Below are 18300 nucleotides of genomic sequence, written 5' to 3' on the forward strand. Positions count from 1 at the left end.
AAATCCTGGAAACGAGCAACAGGTATTTAAATAACTTAACCTTGTTAGTGTTGAGCTTAGTTCTATTAAATTGGCAAAAAGAAATTTACATATGCATGCAAAAATACTAAGAACCACTAGGAGAATTAAAACATGTGAGTATGTTGTAGTCGAGTGAGCTTACTATTATACATAACGGACGGAGATTGAAAAATATCTCCGCCTACAAGAAACTATTATATTTTGTTAAAATTTATTTTAACTAAGTCCAGATTTTAGTTGCAAACAGTTCGCAATTCCGAGTAAGTAATATCAAATTCTCATCATTCCACGGAACATATATCAGATTTGATATTAAATCATCAGAGCCACTAAAGTTTCTAACTCATTGTCATCAACAACATATCGGCAAGTAAAAGCAGCTAGGTATAAGCTATCTTGAGTATTAGAGCTGAATATAATGAGTTAAAAGTTCTAACTCAAATATTTGTGTCGAGTCAATGAGTAACTTAGCCTAGTGGGCCCTGGACTTGAATCTGCTGAAGGAAGTAAGGAAGCTTCTTTGGCGAATGTTTCCGTACCCGAAATAAATGTATAACCAATGTGTTGTAACTTTTGATTTATAGTTACATTGCCCCCACTAATCTCACTAATAGCATTACGCATTAGCTTGGAAATTCCCCTCTGAGACTTGTTAATATAATTAACGACGTAACTGCAGCAAGAAAGAGGATGTAAAATGAATTAAATATCTATATTAGCTCGCTGCAGATGAAGTGAGTATTGTATTTGTATTTATAGCGTCAAATGATTGATATAAACATATTTTTGGCTTCTTTATACTAGACATAAGTGCATATTTGGAGTTAAGTTAAGTTGATCATGGGACAAAGCTCTGTATTTTCACGATAAAACAGATACCCTAAAAGGAAAGTGGATCAGTGTAGAACACATGTAAACATATTTACGCTCGCGTTAATTATCCTGCCGTCCCATTCTCACATATACCTTGTCTTGTTAAAAATGGTACAGTTCCTCAAAAATATATATATATATATACATTAGAAGTCCTCGATATTTGAGAAACAGAGGCATTTATCGATAAAATGAAGTCAATTTGATCTGCACCGGGCATACGAGAACATATATTCAAAATTTTAAGTCTCTAGCTCTTATAGTCTTATAGTATATCGTCTCAGCTGTAGATCCTGATCAAAGATATTTATATACTTTATCCTGTTGCATACATTTGTACGAAACCAATATACACTTTTTACCCATTTTCAACAGGTTCATGGTATAAATATAAACACAACAAAATCTCAACTGTCGATTGGCTGGTTTCGGCCGTGTTTCACTCCTTCACACGGCACACGGCGCACATATTATATAAATATATATATTTATACAGATACTTAAGCGCTCACCCTTTTCTATTAAAGACACGTGTCCACGTGTGCACCCTTTTTATTTGGAGTGAGGGGGAGGGAGAGGGGGCGTCGGTTTGTTTGACCCATAAGGCTTTGAATTGGGCAACTGACCCGCATATGACCACGCATAATTAGACCAGTTTTGGGGAATAGTGTGGACCAAATATTTGTGCCTGCAAATTGATTTCGTCGGTGCTGCTGTTGTGGGCATGTTGAAAAATGTAGGTGTTGACCTTGTTTATGTTCCTTTAATGGTAATATTGCAAATTATATATAAAAGGGATTTTAAGGTAAGCATTAAGAGTTTATGTCTGCTCAATTTTTTACATTCTTTTTATAAGCTGCATCTTTAACATGGGTAAATCAAAATTAGCATATTATTTGAAAAGAACGTGTCCTTGATTTATGGTTCTATAATATTTGATTAGATTGGAAAATTCTTTCCAACTTTGTTCACCAACTATTCTGTATTGACTATAATATTTCATATTTCTACATTTGCAAGTAATATGCTGCAAATGCCATTGTCCTTTATGATCTTACCTTGTGCGTGTCATCAGACATTCGACTACTTCACTAATTGCTTATCCACAACTATGCGAGCATTGTGCCACGCCTTCAAACTTTTGCCGCCATCCCTTGGGTAGTTCATTATTTAGCTGTGCTGAATAGTTGTCCCCCGAAGAATGCCACGCATAAAATGCTTCAACAATTTTAAATTCCAGTCCAGAAGTCAGGCACTCGCAGTGTTGCCTATTTAGCTTTTTGACGGTTGAATTTATCAATAGGCATTTCTAATTTCAGCTTGGTCTTTTTACCATTATTGTAAATTTAACAAATATAAGTACATATATAGCACTATATGCATATGCAGCAGTAATATGTTAGACGACAGAACCCAGCACTGCTCATCTCTCATAAAAATATAAAATTGCGAACAACTTGAATATTTTAAGGAACACATTCGTTACTCTTTTTACTTAACTTTTTCAAAAGGGGAATTTAAAATTACGTTCGAAATCTCCTTTATTACTTACATATCAGCCCAGTAAGCATTGCAGTGTCAATCAGGAGTACAAGTTCAAACTTTAAATATAAATAGCTGAAAGAATCATTTCCCTTTAATAATTGGTGACACTTGTATTAGTTAAATTATAACTTAAATCGTATATCATTTGTCTATCTGTTTGTGACGCTTGTCCACTTATATCGCTTGCCCACTTAACTGCAATCGTCCAAATAAAAAGAAATGGGTTTTGCTCGTCAAAAGTTGGCATCACTATGACAGCCGTCACGCCTTAACGCATCCAACATGCACAGAAGCAACCAACTTGACAGTTGCTGACAGAGCTGTTGCTGCTGTTGCTGTTGCTTTTGCTGTTGTTGAAGTTCCTCCTGATGCTGCTTATTAATTCTTCCAATAGCAGCCGCGCAGAAGAAAAGACAATGAACGTTGACATATTTGTGCATGCGTTCGCTTATTGAAAAATTCTGATGCCATCAAAGTGAATAGGGCCCTAGATGAGGGCAACAACCAGTTGGGAAACATGTCATTTACTTGAGACGGTGCAAAAGAAAATGCAACGCGAAGATGGCAAAAAATTAATGGGCTGCAGGCAGCCAATCAAGGAGCTTCCTTTGGCTCCCCTCTTGTAATGAGAGGCAACGTTTCTGTATTTGTGTGTTTTTTTGTTTGTTTTCTTGGCTACGACGCATTAGCGAAATTGCGTTAAATAATTGTTGTCGCAGCTATAAATTTAACGATGCATTTAGCTTAGCGAGGGGGAATGAGCAGAGGCGCGAAAGTTTCAAGTCGCTGCCACGCCCCTATGCACACCCCCGGGGGCACCATGCTGTGTCGTTCATTTGCAATCATTTGGCAGTCGTGACTTCAGTTTTGCCGAACCGGAAGCAGCCAGACGCTTGCCAACATCCGACAACGGCCAAAGTCGTTGGGAATTTTAACATTTCAACTTGGCACATTTGGCGAATTATTCAAATTCTTGTCACTGCAGCACGCACAGCCCGAAAAAAAGAGATATACATATACATATTTGTATATATAGCAGGCGAAATGAAATGAAAATAAAAGAAAAGCCAGCTGGCGGTAAGAATTGCCAAAAGATTTATGCCATTTCGCATACAGGCGGCAGTCAGCAACGGGTAACTGGCAACTGGCAAACTGGCAAACTGGCAACAAAGTTAAAAGCGCAAATAAAATGTTTGCTCACATTTTTGTAATTTTGAGAAAATTGCACGTTTATTGCCGCATCGTGTGTTTGTGTCTCAACATTCAACATTCAACTTTAAACATTCACAATTCAACACTGCAAAATCAGATGGCGAAATGAAGAAGCGCCCATCTCTCCATGACTTTCAACTACCCGCTCCGCCTGGTCGTCTCGTTGAATAATTAATATTGCGCATACGACGTGTTGCTATCACGTAATGTCGTAACTGTGTATAGAAATATCTTATTTGCAACACGAACTGCTGCTGTTGCTACTTTATTATGCTAATAAGCACAGACAATGCGTATGAAGAAGCGATGTGATTCAAATTGCAAAGTGCTTATTGTGTTAATAGAGGAACAAGTACTTCACTCAAATTATGCTTAGTATGATTTAAAACAAACTGAACAGTTAAAGTCATGATAGCCCTCAAAAAATGTTTGACTCGTAAATAAATGTCTGGCAATGAAAAAAATCATATTTGGTTGGGCGGGTCCACTGATTACACAGAAATACAACAAAGCTTGTCGATTTATGTCGGAAAAATAAAATAATAATATATTCATTGTCAATATGTATATAGAAATATTATATTTTATTTATAGGATACTTAAGTGCCGAGTTACTTCTGTGGAGAAATGCATACATACGTAATAAATCTGATAAACTGCCAAAATTTAGTTCCGCTAACATTGTTGCGAGTGATTAGGGCCAAGTTAAGCTGCTGCATTATATGCGTGTCCATAATTTACGCTAAACTGACAACCTTAGTTATTCGTCTTTGCGAGACTGTAAATTACTCAATGCCACATAAATCAAAGCGCACGAGAGCAATTCAAATGGGAGAGGAGATGATAGGAGAGGGGAGGAGAGTAGACAACAACATGAAACATAAACTCTGTAGCACCGCCGCCCAATTTGCTAGGTACACGCCCCTAATCACATACAACAAAATAGCAAACAACAATACCGACGACAACAACAAGAACAACAACCACTAACAATAACAACTACGGCATCAACAGCCAATTTGTCAACGCACCGCGTAAATGGCAAACGTTAAGTTCGAGTTGTAACATTCTGTCATTACATCAATGCAACACAATTACTGAGAACTGGGAAATCAGGACTCAGCCCCCATCTGGCATCTGGGGAGTCTGGTTTTGGTCTAGGGAATGGAAGTTACCTTGTCATTCATTCAAATTGCCAAGAACGGATGCGAAACCTAACAGCGAATATGATGACTTTTATATGAAGCATCGGAAATTGATGCTGTGGTTTCCAGGTGCTGCTCAATACTCAGCAACAGAGCATCAGGTGAATCAGCTGCGGTAAATGGGAGGGCGGCTAAAGTGGTTAAGCAGTTGTTGGCTAATTGAGGAGTCATGTGGCCGTTTTGGCTGCTCTGTTACTCAATATTTCCAAATATTTAACATTTATTCGATAATGCGGTATTAAGAAAACATTTATTTATTTATTATTTTTGATTGAAATGATTTCTTTCATTGCCAGACGTTTTTTTTAATAGTCTTAAATATTTTGAGGGTAGTTAATTTACTAAAACATTGCTTTAACTGCTGATTATGCTTTAACAGACACTATTCATAATTTTACTGGACTCCTTCCTCTTTTAACATAAAAATCATTTATCTATGTACATCAAAATAAAATAATTTTATTCGTGCCACTTATAAATCATACAAAGCCATATTTTCCGCAGTCACAATAAAACTCTCTCGGAAAATGCTTAGCTGTGGTATCTTATCTTGCTCCACAGGCTTAGAGATTTTCCTTTATTTTCTGTCCCATTCTGTTACTTTCCTTATTAATAAACTACAATCGCTTAAAAATTGTTTTTATGAGTGGCTTATTTCTGGGCTTCTTCAATTCTTGTAATACATGTTGAATAATATCACATTTTAATGCTCCCAGATTTGTCAAATGCTTTATTTGATTTTGTTCCTTCATTTTAAGTCGTTAACTTAATGTCTCCATTATTATTTGTACGCAAATGTCAGCGAAGTATTAAATAGCATTAACAGTTCCATTTACTTTAGCCTTCCAATTATACAACAAAATTAATGAATATTCGATAAATTTACGTAAAAGAATAAATCATTGTGAATGGGGCAATTATGGGCCTTTTATTAAAGTGCATAAGGGACCGCAACAAGTAAATTGTGGCAATCGGTAAAAGTCAGGAGGAACTGCTGCATTAAACGACGGCATTTATCCCAGTATTTAACCTGGATTGGAAGGGCTACATTTACGGCAATTAAATGGCCAGCAATACGAGCAACAATTGTTTATTAAATGTGCTGCTGGGTAATTGGTGTTCCGGTGGCGGAACTGCGTCAGTTCATTTGTCAATGTCAACTTTAAAGCCAATTTTTAAGGTTGTGCCACAAAATTTAATAACATTGACTCTTTGCCACTTTGTTGCTCTTGAGCTGCCAGCAGCGACTGTTATTGTTGTTGTTGCAGTAGTACGTGCTGTTTGTTTTGTTGTTGCGCAAAAGCTCTGTCTCTTATTTCCGACCCCTCTCGCATCCCCTCTGTTCTTATCTGCGGCAGTAGTCTCTTGGCTGTGGTTCAAGAAACTCACGAGTGACACTTGCACGAAAGATAAATGTGAGTCTAACTTTTGCCATCAAATGTTGCCAATCTATGTGCACTCGTCTTTCGTCCTTCGTCCTTTCCGTCTATCTCTCTCTCTCTCCCTCTCTCTCTCTCTCTCTTTCTCTCTCCGTTAAGCCATGGCACACTGCCTCCAGCACAGCGAGAGCTTCTTTCTGATCTGGCCGGGCTGGCTGCATTTGGACTTTGGTCCTTTTACCTTCGTCCGTGCAGCATTCACTTAGGTCAGGACGAGCCAAGCCAGGACAGGACAGGACAGGCCAGGTGGTCCTTTTGCGCCTCCCTGTTGCGCGTCAAGTGTTCGACAAAGTCAGAGTTGCCACTGAGGAAGTCACATTTACCTACTGATTTATGTGCGCTTCCCATTTTCAGAGTTTTATCTCTTAAGTTTTCGACGCAATCATTTCCAGTCAAAATGTTTTCAAAAAAACACAAAAAAAAAAAAAGAAACCCAAACACAAACACATAGTCCATGCACTCATTGTTGCTGGCCAGAAATCCGACAACGACTCGTTAATCAATGACAGTACGTTTATCTTTAACGTCTGCCCATAAATTTCACACTACAAAATTACAAATCTTTGACATTCAACTCCTTCCATACCCCCAACAATTTGCTTGCGTAAAAGGATTTTGAGTTTAGTCAGCTATTTTCTAGAGTTGGCATACTCAAAACATGAGGTCAACATGCCTTTACTATACGTCAAGGGAATGAATAGCTTATCAGTTGAATTGAAGTTATGATGAACTCCTAAAAATATTTAAAACATTTTTGAGGTCACATTTTAAATTGAGTACAATGTGAAAATTTGTTAATTGTTATATCAGTCAGTATATGCTTGCTGAGCGGATTATCATATAATTATGAAAAATACATATTGTTATAATTATTATATTGTTATTTAAAGAATAAAGAAATATTATGTATATTCTTCAACAGTGTACAGATAGAGATACTGGCAGCGTGCCATAATAAAAATTGTAACAACCATTTCATGAAACCCTTGTGGCTGGTTACTTCCAAATTTGTGTAAAAGCTATCTCCACTTTAGTGTACATGCAGAATAAAGTAGACAGAATTTCATTTGCATTTGGCTAAATAATTTACCAAATATGTTTAACCCTTTCTTTATTTCGAGTGGCCTTGGAACGGACGCAGATGGCACTCAGCTATCGGAGTAGTGCATATGAGACGACTTTTGTTCTAGCTGCTTAATTTCAATTATCATATCGTTATTTTTTGATGTTGCCAAAAGTTTACAAATATAAAGGCAGACAGAGAGAACGACTTTTTGTTCTTATGGGGGCATTAAAGATAAACATTAAATATTTGAGCACAACAAACGAGGCTTCGAGAACATTTAGCATATGCAGTGTTAACTAGAATTTCATTAGGCTTTTGTAAGACTTTTATGATCTTTGGTGAAATTGATTTTTAAGTAGATCAGTAAGCTGGCTGCTTCAACAAGTGACAATCTGTGAACTACTTCCTAATTGAACTGGTTAAAACAAAACACTTCCACCCTCCTTTCTTTCTTTGTTATTAAGCAAATGGAAAGCGTAACTGCCCACATCACTGGCAGGTGTGAGAATTCGAGAGTTCTTCTGGCTCAGTTGCGCATTAGATCTTCAACCTGCTACTTCAGAATCTGCCGTCATGTACAGAGCAATCCCAGTTTTTTATTTCACAACTCTGGCCATGTCCACAGGCTTGAGTAGCGATAATAATCATTATCCCAAGCGCTTCGGCAAATCTCTGATATTTCCATCTGCCTCTTTGACCCGTCTACGGATCATTGGCGGCTTTGGCGTTCCCGTCGAAGATCTGCCTTTCGAATCCGTCACCTCGGGCTATGTGCTAAAGACGGAGTATCATCTGCCAACTACCGCTCAGGAGATAACCAGAGTTTATTTCAAGCCCCAACCCATTACGGATAGGAAGGATACCTTACAAACAAATGAGCCGATCAACACGGGCTCCATTTACCGCTGGGTTCTCCATCGAGGCATCGAGATGGTCCTGCAGAACATTGACCTACCCGGTCGCAGTTGCCTGCTCCGCATGCATGCTGCGCTGCCCTTGACCCATGAGAGTGGTCTACTTGGCGAGCTCATCCACATTGTGCTGACCCCATCGAGCTCCACGGATCGGTATGCTCTGCACTCGGATCGGGAATACCTAACCGCAGAGCGTTTTGGCAAACGTGGCGGCAACTGTGAGGCTGCCTATAGCAGAAAGTGTCCAAAATCTGCGCTGGCACTGATAACAACTATGCTGTGAGTGTGCTGAAAATAATCAGCAGAGTGATTCGGTGAGAGATAATGTTTTTCCTTCTGTGTTACCATAAAGGACAGATTGCTAAACAATTAAAAATAAAATTGAAATAATTAAAAATTAGTAAAAACGTTTAGTTTAAGAAAGAGTGTAAAGCATTAACGTGGAATTATTTATTAAGAATTAATCAAATAAGAATTCAGAATAGAGAACTCTCTATCTAAAAGTTCAGAAGAAGAATTCAGAATGGAAGTCATCGTTGTTTCAATAAATACAAATGTTGTTATTGACAAAATACGAATAAACATAAATAATGAACAAATGCAATGTTCAATTGCTTTTGCTTTGCTGATTACGTTTAACATTTAATTTTAAATTATTCATAGCCACAAAATGGCTCATTATCTATGGCAATTATTTAAAATATTTAACAAATTATAAAGTTATCTATGCCTGAGGACTGATAAATGTATTTAGTTTTAATTTCGCACAGCCATTTCAGTGTTGTATTATTGCTGCCAATGACATTTGGCATACATTTCACATATCAAACTGACAAACATTGTCACAGCTATTTGCTGTTGTTGTTTTTGTGGCTGTTGTTGTACTTGCATTGGTCTGTTTAAATCACATTTGTGAAGTCGTCACTTGAGTAAGTTATGTGAACTGCTCTTTCATCATAAAGTACAGCCCAGCGAAAGGAAATGCTCCACATAGCCGAAGGAAAAGGGGTAAAAATGGGGTAAAATGTTTGAGCACAACAAACGAGGCTTTACGGCTGTGTTTACCAAGCAATATTTTGCTTTAATTTACCATCTGATAAACCACCCAGTCACAGGGCGTATGCGCAATGTGTTGTGAAGGATTTTGTCGATTGACTTGCCTTGTACGTTGTCATCCAGCTAATTAATATTAAATCCATTTGGTCAACGGCATTGAAATGCCAAAAGCAAACGATTCGAGTTTGTCCAGCCTGTCCAGTCTGGACCGCCTTGACAGCCAGTGTAAGTAACCTCCTCATAGCAGGAGTTGAATGTGATGTTCTGTTTCTGTTTCATGTCGCGATTTATTCAATGTGTGTAATTATTTTACGGTTGTGTGAGTTTGGGACATGGACATGGTCAAGGCGATTGCGTGCCAGAGTATTTAAGCCCATTACCAGTGGGCGTGCCAGGCGTGGAGGTGTGTGCGACGGGGTTGTACGTGTACTGAATGTGTACTAATGAGAGAGGCGTTGAAATAAATTTGTATTACTCGCATGTAGGCGCTACTTAATTCATATAAATTATATTTACCATTTAAATTTAATCATGTTTATTAAGCGCTGTCACAGTCACAGACACGCACACACACATACACACACACACATTAAACCAAATAACACATGTGTTATATTACAATGATGCTGATTGCTATGCGGATCACACTTACTGCCAAAACTAATTAAAATGTTTATCAACTTTGTAATTATCACACCTTCACCAACATAGATACATACGTGATTTAAACAGACCAATGCAAGAACAACAACAGCCACAAAAACAACAACAGCAAATAGCTGTGACAATGTTTGTCAGTTTGATATGTGAAATGTATGCCAAATGTCATTGACAGCAATAATACAACACTGAAATGGCTGTGCGAAATTAAAACTAAATACATTTGTCAGTCCTCAGGCATAAATAACTTTATAATTTGTTAAATATTTTAAATAATTGCCATAGATAATGAACCATTTTGTGGCTATGAATAATTTAAAATTAAATGTTAAACGTAATCAGCAAAGCAATTTCTGCATGTCCCAAAAATTTGTTCATTTGTTTGTTCATTACTTATATTTATTCGTATTTTGTCAATAATAACATTAGTATTCGGAATATAAATGATAGATTGAACTGTATTTATTGAATTGACGATAACTTCTAGTCTATTCAATCTTTCACCAAATCGCTCTGCTGATAATAATAAATGAAGGTGCATAACACTCCTAGAATGCCCCATTCCACGTTACAAAATTCGACGACACATGGAGCACAAATTGAGATCATATTTGTGCCTCAGTCCTCACGTTTTTACGATTTGAGGTAGATGCATGACGTGCCCCATTGAAGACCTCAGAAGTACACCCTAACAGATCTAACCAAACTAATTATGCATCATCTGATCAGCTGGTATATATTTGTCCATCATTAAAATACACGTTGTAAAATTGAAATCAACTCCATGTTTATTTTCAGCACACTCACAGCATAGTTGTTATCAGTGCCAGCGCAGATTTTGGACACTTTCTGCTATAGGCAGCCTCACAGTTGCCGCCACGTTTGCCAAAACGCTCTGCGGTTAGGTATTCCCGATCCGAGTGCAGAGCATATCGATCCGTGGAGCTCGATGGGGTTAGCACAATGTGGATGAGCTCGCCAAGTAGACCACTCTCATGGGTCAAGGGCAGCGCAGCATGCTCACAGATCACGCGGAGCAGGCAACTGCGACCGGGTAGGTCAATGTTCTGCAGGACCATCTCGATGCCTCGATAGAGAACCCAGCGGTAAATGGAGCCCGTGTTGATCGGCTCATTTGTTTGTAGGATATCCTTCCTAGCCGTAATGGGTTGGGGCTTGAAGTAAACTCTGGTTATCTCCTGAGCGGTAGTTGGCAGAAAATACTCCGTCTTTAGCACATAGCCCGAGGTGACGGATTCGAAAGGCAGATCTTCGACGGGAATGCCAATGCCGCCAATGAACTGGACACGGGTCGGTGAGGTAGCTGGAAATAGCAGAGATCTGCCGAAGCGTTTGAGACTATGATTATTATCGCTACTCAAGCCTGTGGATATGGCCAGAGTTGTGAAATAAAAAACTAGGATTGCTCTGTACATGACGGCAGATTCTGAAGTAGCAGGTTGAAGATCTAATGCGCAACTGATCCAGAATAACTCTCGAATTCTCACACCTGCCAGCGATGTGATCACTTTCTTTGGGGTGTTCGCTTACGCTTTCCATTTGCTTAAGTAACAAAGAAAGCAAGGAGGGTTGAAGTGTTTTTTGACCAGTTCAATTAGCAAGTATTTAACAGATTGTCACTTGTTGAAGCAGCCAGCTTACTGATCTACTTAAAAATCAATTTCACTAAAGATCATAAAAGTCTTACAAAAGATTAATGAACTTCTAGTTAACACTGCATATGCTAAATGGTAAATAGATGACTGTTTACTCAACTGAAAGTTCTTTTCTGCTTCAGATCGTAATCACAACCTTTTTAGTAGTTAGGTTTTCGTTTTCATGGTAAATGCAACTATTCAATACATTTTCTTTTAACAATTATAATAAATAAAGCAAATAACATATTAAAACTTTAAGGTTTGGCTTACACTCATCGAATTAAGAAATAAATTTAAAGAATGTTTTAATTATATTTTACCTAAGCAATTGAAAATTATTTCAAGCTGTTCTAGTTAATATGAAATAATTTTAGTTAATTAAAAGCTTTGTAAGTTACTTATTTCTTTAAATGTGTATGTAATACAAGTATCTACATCGTTCCACATTCAACAGACAAAATCTATTTAAACACGAAAACTTTCCAGACTGTTTCAGGCTCTTGAGTGTCTCAAGAGGCTCAGTCTCAATTCAACAAATTCTATGAGAATTTCCAGAGATTTTCACATCATTGGCACAGATTTGCAGTTTCATACGTTGTAGTGTTGGCAATTGTAAATATCAATATCAATATTATTTTTATTTATAGTAGATTATTACGACTTCGTCTAGCATTCGCATTACAGCTAACAAGTAACTCGACCCACACAATTACCACCATGCAACACTCCCCTCTTGGCTCAATGGTTGAATAAAACGCACAACTGCATTAGCTAACGGATTTCGAAATGTATACACATATAAGGAATTGTATAAAATGTGTGAGCATTGGCATTAAAACACTAAGCGCAGAGCTCAGCGTGTGGGATGATGACTATCCTGCCAGGATTTAAGTTCGCTTCGTCTACTTCCAAGTATTGTGATTTTTTCTTCATTTTTTTTTTTCTCTATTTTTGTTGAGGAGTGGAATGTGCAGCGGAAGCTATGCCGACAACGACTTGAGTAAGTTAAGTGAATTGCTGTTGCATCAAGAACTGCAGCTCAGCCAAAGGAAATGCTCCACATAGCCGATGGAAAGGGAATAAAAATGGGTGTCGCACTGAGCCGAATAGTGAGATTAAAGAGCAGCGCGAATGGCAACCGGAATGGATGAAAGAACCCACTTGAAAAGAGGCAAAAAGAAGGGCGCATAAAAATAGATGACATCCAAGTGAACGACGGTAAATGAATTCCTGCAGCCAGCTTAGTTTAGGACACAAAATATACTATAGTACAACGACTGAAGAAGCCGAAGACAGCTATTTATTAAATAAGCGAAACAGAATTTAAGCTTCAGCTGGATGGGCATGGCAACTAAGAGACACAAGTATATATATTTAAGTGTACAAATATGTATTTTTCTTCAAAACCAAAAGATATTACTAAATAAAAGCAAGCAAAACAGGAAAGGCTTTACGCTAACATTATTGTGTGGGTTAAGTGCTCAATTGTGCAATTGTGTGAGGGAAAAGGCAAAAGAGTTATAAAAATCTTAACTGACTTAACTCTGAACCATTAGCTCTTAACTATTAGATTTTCTGAATTTATATACTCTCTGTTGGAAATAACTGTATTTGCCTATGTACACCGCAGCATGTCTTGCATTCCCGTTATGTAGTCTTAATATGTTGTTGCCTGTGAGTAACGGTAATTGTAAGTTCCTTATGATCAAGACCTTCTTCGATGCTATGTTTAAGCTATTTTCATGAAGTAAGAGTCAGTCGCTTTTGGTCGCTTGAATCGCGTAGTATAAGTCGCATGAAGCGGACATATATTCTGTATTAAATACAAAGCTCTGAATAAATATAAACCCCAAGTTATAATACTATTGTTGGAAATAACTGTATTTGCCTATGTACACCGCAGCATGTCTTGCATTCCCGTTTTGTAGTCTTAATCTGTTGTTGCCTGCGAGCAACGGTAATTGTAAGTTCCTTATGATCAAGACCTTCTTCGATGCTATGTTTAAGCTATTTTCATGAAGTAAGAGTCAGTCGCTTTTGGTCGCTTGAATCGCGTAGTATAAGTCGCATGAAGCGGACATATATTCTGTATTAAATACAAAGCTCTGAATAAATATAAACCCCAAGTTATAATAATCTCCTTAAAGTCTAACAAAAATAAAAGCAGTAAAAATGAATGAAGTTAATAAAAAAGATAGCAATCATAGTTCCTGAAAATTATAAATGCTCAACTTTCAAATACGGTATGTTATTGATTAACCATGTGTTCTACATCTATATATATTTGAAACCTTTTCAATCGGTTTCAAATTCTTTAATTATATCTCTAAATGCCTTTAATGATATCCTCTTTTTGCACTACAAACTCACATTACATATCAATTGTTGCAATTCTCAACAGTCTCCAATTTCCCGTATAAAATGTTCTTTTTTTTAATGGCCTTTGTTTGTTGACGCTTGATAGCATGTCAATAGAAGTTTCTCATGTGTTTTCAACAAATTGGCCTTTTGTCAATACTCATCAATTTGCGCACCTGTTGTATAAAGTCAATGGAATCGCTGTGCTTTCAAATGTGAAACTAGCCAATTATAATGTGCAAAATGTCATGAATAATATGTGAAGCATTATTTGGGGTAGGACGTTGGGGGGAAATAAATGGGGGCTGAGGAAATGTTATAAGGTGCTTTGGTGCTTTTAACAATTGCAAGTGCTTTAAGTGACACTTGCACTAAGTGTAGCAGCAGCTGCAGCTCCTTCATCATCATCATCAGCATCAGGATGATCATCAGTTTCATAAGATTCCGGAGCTGCTTGTCCCCGGCACACATTTCCAAGTGTTGTTGGTTTATGTCTGTGTGTGTGTGTGTGTGTGATGTTCACACACATACCGACTTATGATGCAGCCGTCGTTTGCATAATAATTTAGCTCATTACATTTACTAGGGTTTCTTCAACCACACCACACCCACCCACTAAAACAAAATAAGCATAAGATACATTCATTTGCCAGAAGTTGCTGTTGCTGCTGCTGTTGTTGCATGCCTCAAAAGGATTTATGCTTCGCATGTGGCACCAAGAGGCATTTATAAAGGCACTATGAGGTCAAGATGTGGCAACACACAAATACATTTTCACAGAGGTCTTTTTATTGCATGTGTGTTGCATTTTCTTAAATGTTTTCCCCTTTGCACCCTGTTTAAAAAAAGCTAGAGAAGTATTGTGTATACGATTACTTATCCCTTTGAAAATAAAGAGGAGTATTTATTTTGGACTCTAGATTTTTGGGCACAACTTGATAGATGATATTTCACCTTTAGCCTACATTTTGATTTTGCAATTTGGATTATTCACACATGGGCTGGATACAGGGTATCTCTTGGTCGGGCACTCTGGACTTGAATACTGTTATTTATTTTAAAATTGCTAGTTTGCTTTGTTGCAGCATCTGTCAATGGCTCATCAATTACGTGTGTCAATTGTTGAATTGGTTAGCCAACTTCTTGGGCTTAATTAATTTTTACATATGCATCAGTGCTTGTGGGCACTTTGAAGATATTTTAATTCCAATTTGCATTTACTTCACTTCACTTGGCGCTACTATGCTAACTTTGCCCCAGTGGCAACTTGCGCGCTTCATGAACTTTGCGGCTTCTAACGAGCCACATAAAATGTTCCACTTGCCGCATGCCACTTGCAAGCCAAATTTAAAGTGTTGCAGCAAAAGTTTCTCATGGCCCATTGATGTTGTTGGTTTGGTTTCCCCAACTTTGTTGCACTCCATTTTAGGCTTGCTGATTTTCTACAACTTGGCAATGCGTTTGGCGCATTTAGCTTATAAACCTGTTTATTTGGACAGTCAATGCGACTTGGCATAAATATATAATTACAAATTGTCGTACTCATTCGCCCATAACTTAGTTGTGGGCAGTTTGTAATTAAGTTGGTGCAGTTATTTTAAATGACTGTCAGCTAAATTATTCTTATGATTTATATCCTTGATGCAGCCTTTTTAATTTTGCGGCAAACTATAAATGTAAATAGCTTGATTTTCAGATATCAATCGACACAGAAAAAAAGAATACATTTCATTTAATTAAAAATAGAAACTTAAATAAATTACATTCAAATTATCTACATTTATTCCCTACAAATAGGGTATATTTAAAAAAAGATATATATGTATATATAGAGAGAGAGTGACGGAAAGAGATAAGCGATAAGAACTTGAAATCTCTTTGGATTGCGTCCAAAAGATACTTTTAGGTAAGTAGCTTTTAAGGCTAGATTAATCGTGGTATTAGTCAGCTGCTTGACCTCAAAACCGGTGCTAAGAACTTGAACTGAGAGCAAACACACTTCAACAGCTGCCCATTAGCGTCATTTGAGATCTCATTAATTATGTTGCTGTTCTCGAGCATCCAACTGCCTAAGCCTGATAAATGCAACACTTTCGTCAAGTGGCAACCGAAACAATTCTTAACTGAACTATGCGCTATATATATATAAACCAATATAGGTTGGTCATGCCGAAATATTTCCTTAAAGCGACTAAAAGCAATTAAACAGCAGACAGTCAATGTGCGTGGTTTATCTGTATGCATATATATCCCATATGTCCTATATTTGTACTCATATCTTTAAGCGCACAAGCCAAATGCGTGTATGTGTGTGTGTGTGTGTGTGTGTGTGTGTGTGTGTGTGTTGTGCGGGATAATAATTTTCTGGCTGCTGCCTGCCTGTGGCAAGCAGTTCTTGTATCCTTGAGCACTTAAGCGCCGCTCATTTATCACACATTTCTCATTTGCCTCTCCATGTCTCTCACTCGCACTCTCTCTCTCTCTCGCTCTCTCGCTCTCTCTCTTTCTCTCTCGCACAAGTCGTGCAAAATTAATATGCGAAAATAAATTATCAAACCAAATGAGCAGCGTATTTTCCCGCAAGGTTTTGCACCAAAAAGGTTGTTTTCTGCGTCTGCAAACGTGAAGGGGGGATGAGGTGAAGGATGAGGTTGGGGGTGTGGATGCGTTGGGTGAAGATGCCAGAAAGCATTCCATTTGCACACGCATGCTTGGCCACATGGAATGCGTTCGGGCCTTTTCAGCTTCATCAGCCACAGCATTAAACATCATTTGTTATAGCATTTTACGCACAGCAACGTCAGCGACTAACTGGCCAATAGGTTTCGGTGAGACGGGGCAGCAAGCGGCAGTAGTCGATGCTTTAAATGGCCAACAAATAATGGACACCATGCACTACAAAGTTGACTAAAAAACACGGAACCAAACGATCTATATAGTAGAACGATTTTTAAATACTCTCTAAATACTCTATAAGACTGATGACAGTCTTTTATTTACTTGACGTAATCACAAGGATAATAAAAGTTTTCCTGAAATGTTATTTAATTTTTAAACTCCATTTTTTAAATTAATTTACTTAATGTCGACCAATATCTGTCGACTGAGAATAATATAAAAAGGAAAAGCTGAATTAAAATAGAAGTAAAATTTAATATTCAAATTTAAACTAAAAAATTGCAAAATTTCTCAAGTAATTATATTTCATAATTGGAAAATTTTAATAGCTGTATTTGCTAAACAAAATTTTATAAATTATTAATTTTCTTTTTTATAACTTCTCAAGCTATTAGTGAAGTAATTACATATTTACTCAAACTTAATCATAGCTTATGGTATTTAATATTGCTTATCCATTTTTGGTAGTTATGTATTGAGTAAAATCCTTCTGTAAATATTCGCATTTTATACCCAATGAATATTTAAAATAAAGTTAATATACCCCGTGTGAATGTATTACGAATGCCCGCTGGGGCTACGCATACTTATTTGTAGGGTAATTGAAAGTTGGTCAAGTGTGAACGACAGCTCTGAAATTGGATAGGGACATGTTGCCTACCCTTGCTCTCTCACTCACCCTTCGATCGCTGCCTCACCCTCTACCTATGAGCTAACCTCCTGCCATTGCTTGTCCGTTATGGAGATTCTGCTTAACGGCTTGAAAAACGATAAAATTCAACTAGGCTCAAAGCTGGGCAATAGCTTAAAGAAACTTTCTTACAAGTATTAAGTATTATTTAAGGATCTTTAAAGAGGCCACCAGCGCCTGCCTCCCCTGAGAAAATCGCAGCATGGATGAAGCACACATGGTATTATGGCACAGTAATGAGCCTAATTTGGGCGCATTCATTTGGAAAATTAAAAATTAAATTGCTTTTGTCTCGCTGTTTTCTCATCAACAAAATATTGTAAGAATTATTTATAATAAATCTCATTAACGTTCGGCAGACAACAGCACCAAAAAAGAAGTGAAAAAAACACTCAATTTTGGCTGACAGAACTGAATTTTTGGTTTCGAGTGTGCAAACTGGGAACAGAAACACAAACAAAATACAATTTTGATTGCTTGGAGTGTTCGTTTGCTTTTCTTAGAATTGTTCAGCTTTTGTTGAAAATCTCAAAATGTGATTCCACAAATTAGGTAAAGCTGTGCAGCTATGATTATTGGATGCTTGTGTTTTGTTTGATTCTTGATAAGATCTGATTAGGATGAGATTCGAACTGCTATGAATTTAAAAAATATTTAATCAACTTTGTCATGAGCTGAATTTTGCCTTAAAACAACAATTTTTA

At 37.3% G+C, this 18300-nt stretch overlaps 2 protein-coding genes across 2 annotated transcripts; one reads left to right on the forward strand and one right to left on the reverse strand.

Moving 5' to 3' along the window:
• Positions 1–7941: 7941 nt before the first annotated feature.
• On the forward strand, positions 7942–8737 carry LOC6564242. Its single transcript, XM_001990347.2, has one exon. It carries the CDS (start codon positions 7977–7979, stop codon positions 8556–8558), a length of 582 nt encoding a protein of 193 aa, XP_001990383.1. The 5' UTR covers positions 7942–7976; the 3' UTR covers positions 8559–8737.
• Positions 8738–10761: 2024 nt separating this feature from the next.
• Positions 10762–11455, reverse strand: LOC6564241. Its single transcript, XM_001990346.3, has one exon. It carries the CDS (start codon positions 11425–11427, stop codon positions 10795–10797), a length of 633 nt encoding a protein of 210 aa, XP_001990382.1. The 5' UTR covers positions 11428–11455; the 3' UTR covers positions 10762–10794.
• Between the last annotated feature and the right edge of the window lie 6845 nt (positions 11456–18300).

Source organism: Drosophila grimshawi, unplaced genomic scaffold (assembly GCF_018153295.1).
Source record: "Drosophila grimshawi isolate 15287-2541.00 unplaced genomic scaffold, ASM1815329v1 contig_311, whole genome shotgun sequence".
In the NCBI taxonomy this organism is placed as follows: Eukaryota; Metazoa; Arthropoda; class Insecta; order Diptera; family Drosophilidae; genus Drosophila; species Drosophila grimshawi.

What these genes read in the sequence shown, in the direction of transcription:
- LOC6564242 (XM_001990347.2), top strand. Translation starts at nt 7,977, where the DNA reads ATGTCCACAGGCTTGAGTAGCGATAATAATCATTATCCCAAGCGCTTC.
- LOC6564241 (XM_001990346.3), bottom strand. Translation starts at nt 11,427, where the DNA reads ATGTACAGAGCAATCCTAGTTTTTTATTTCACAACTCTGGCCATATCC.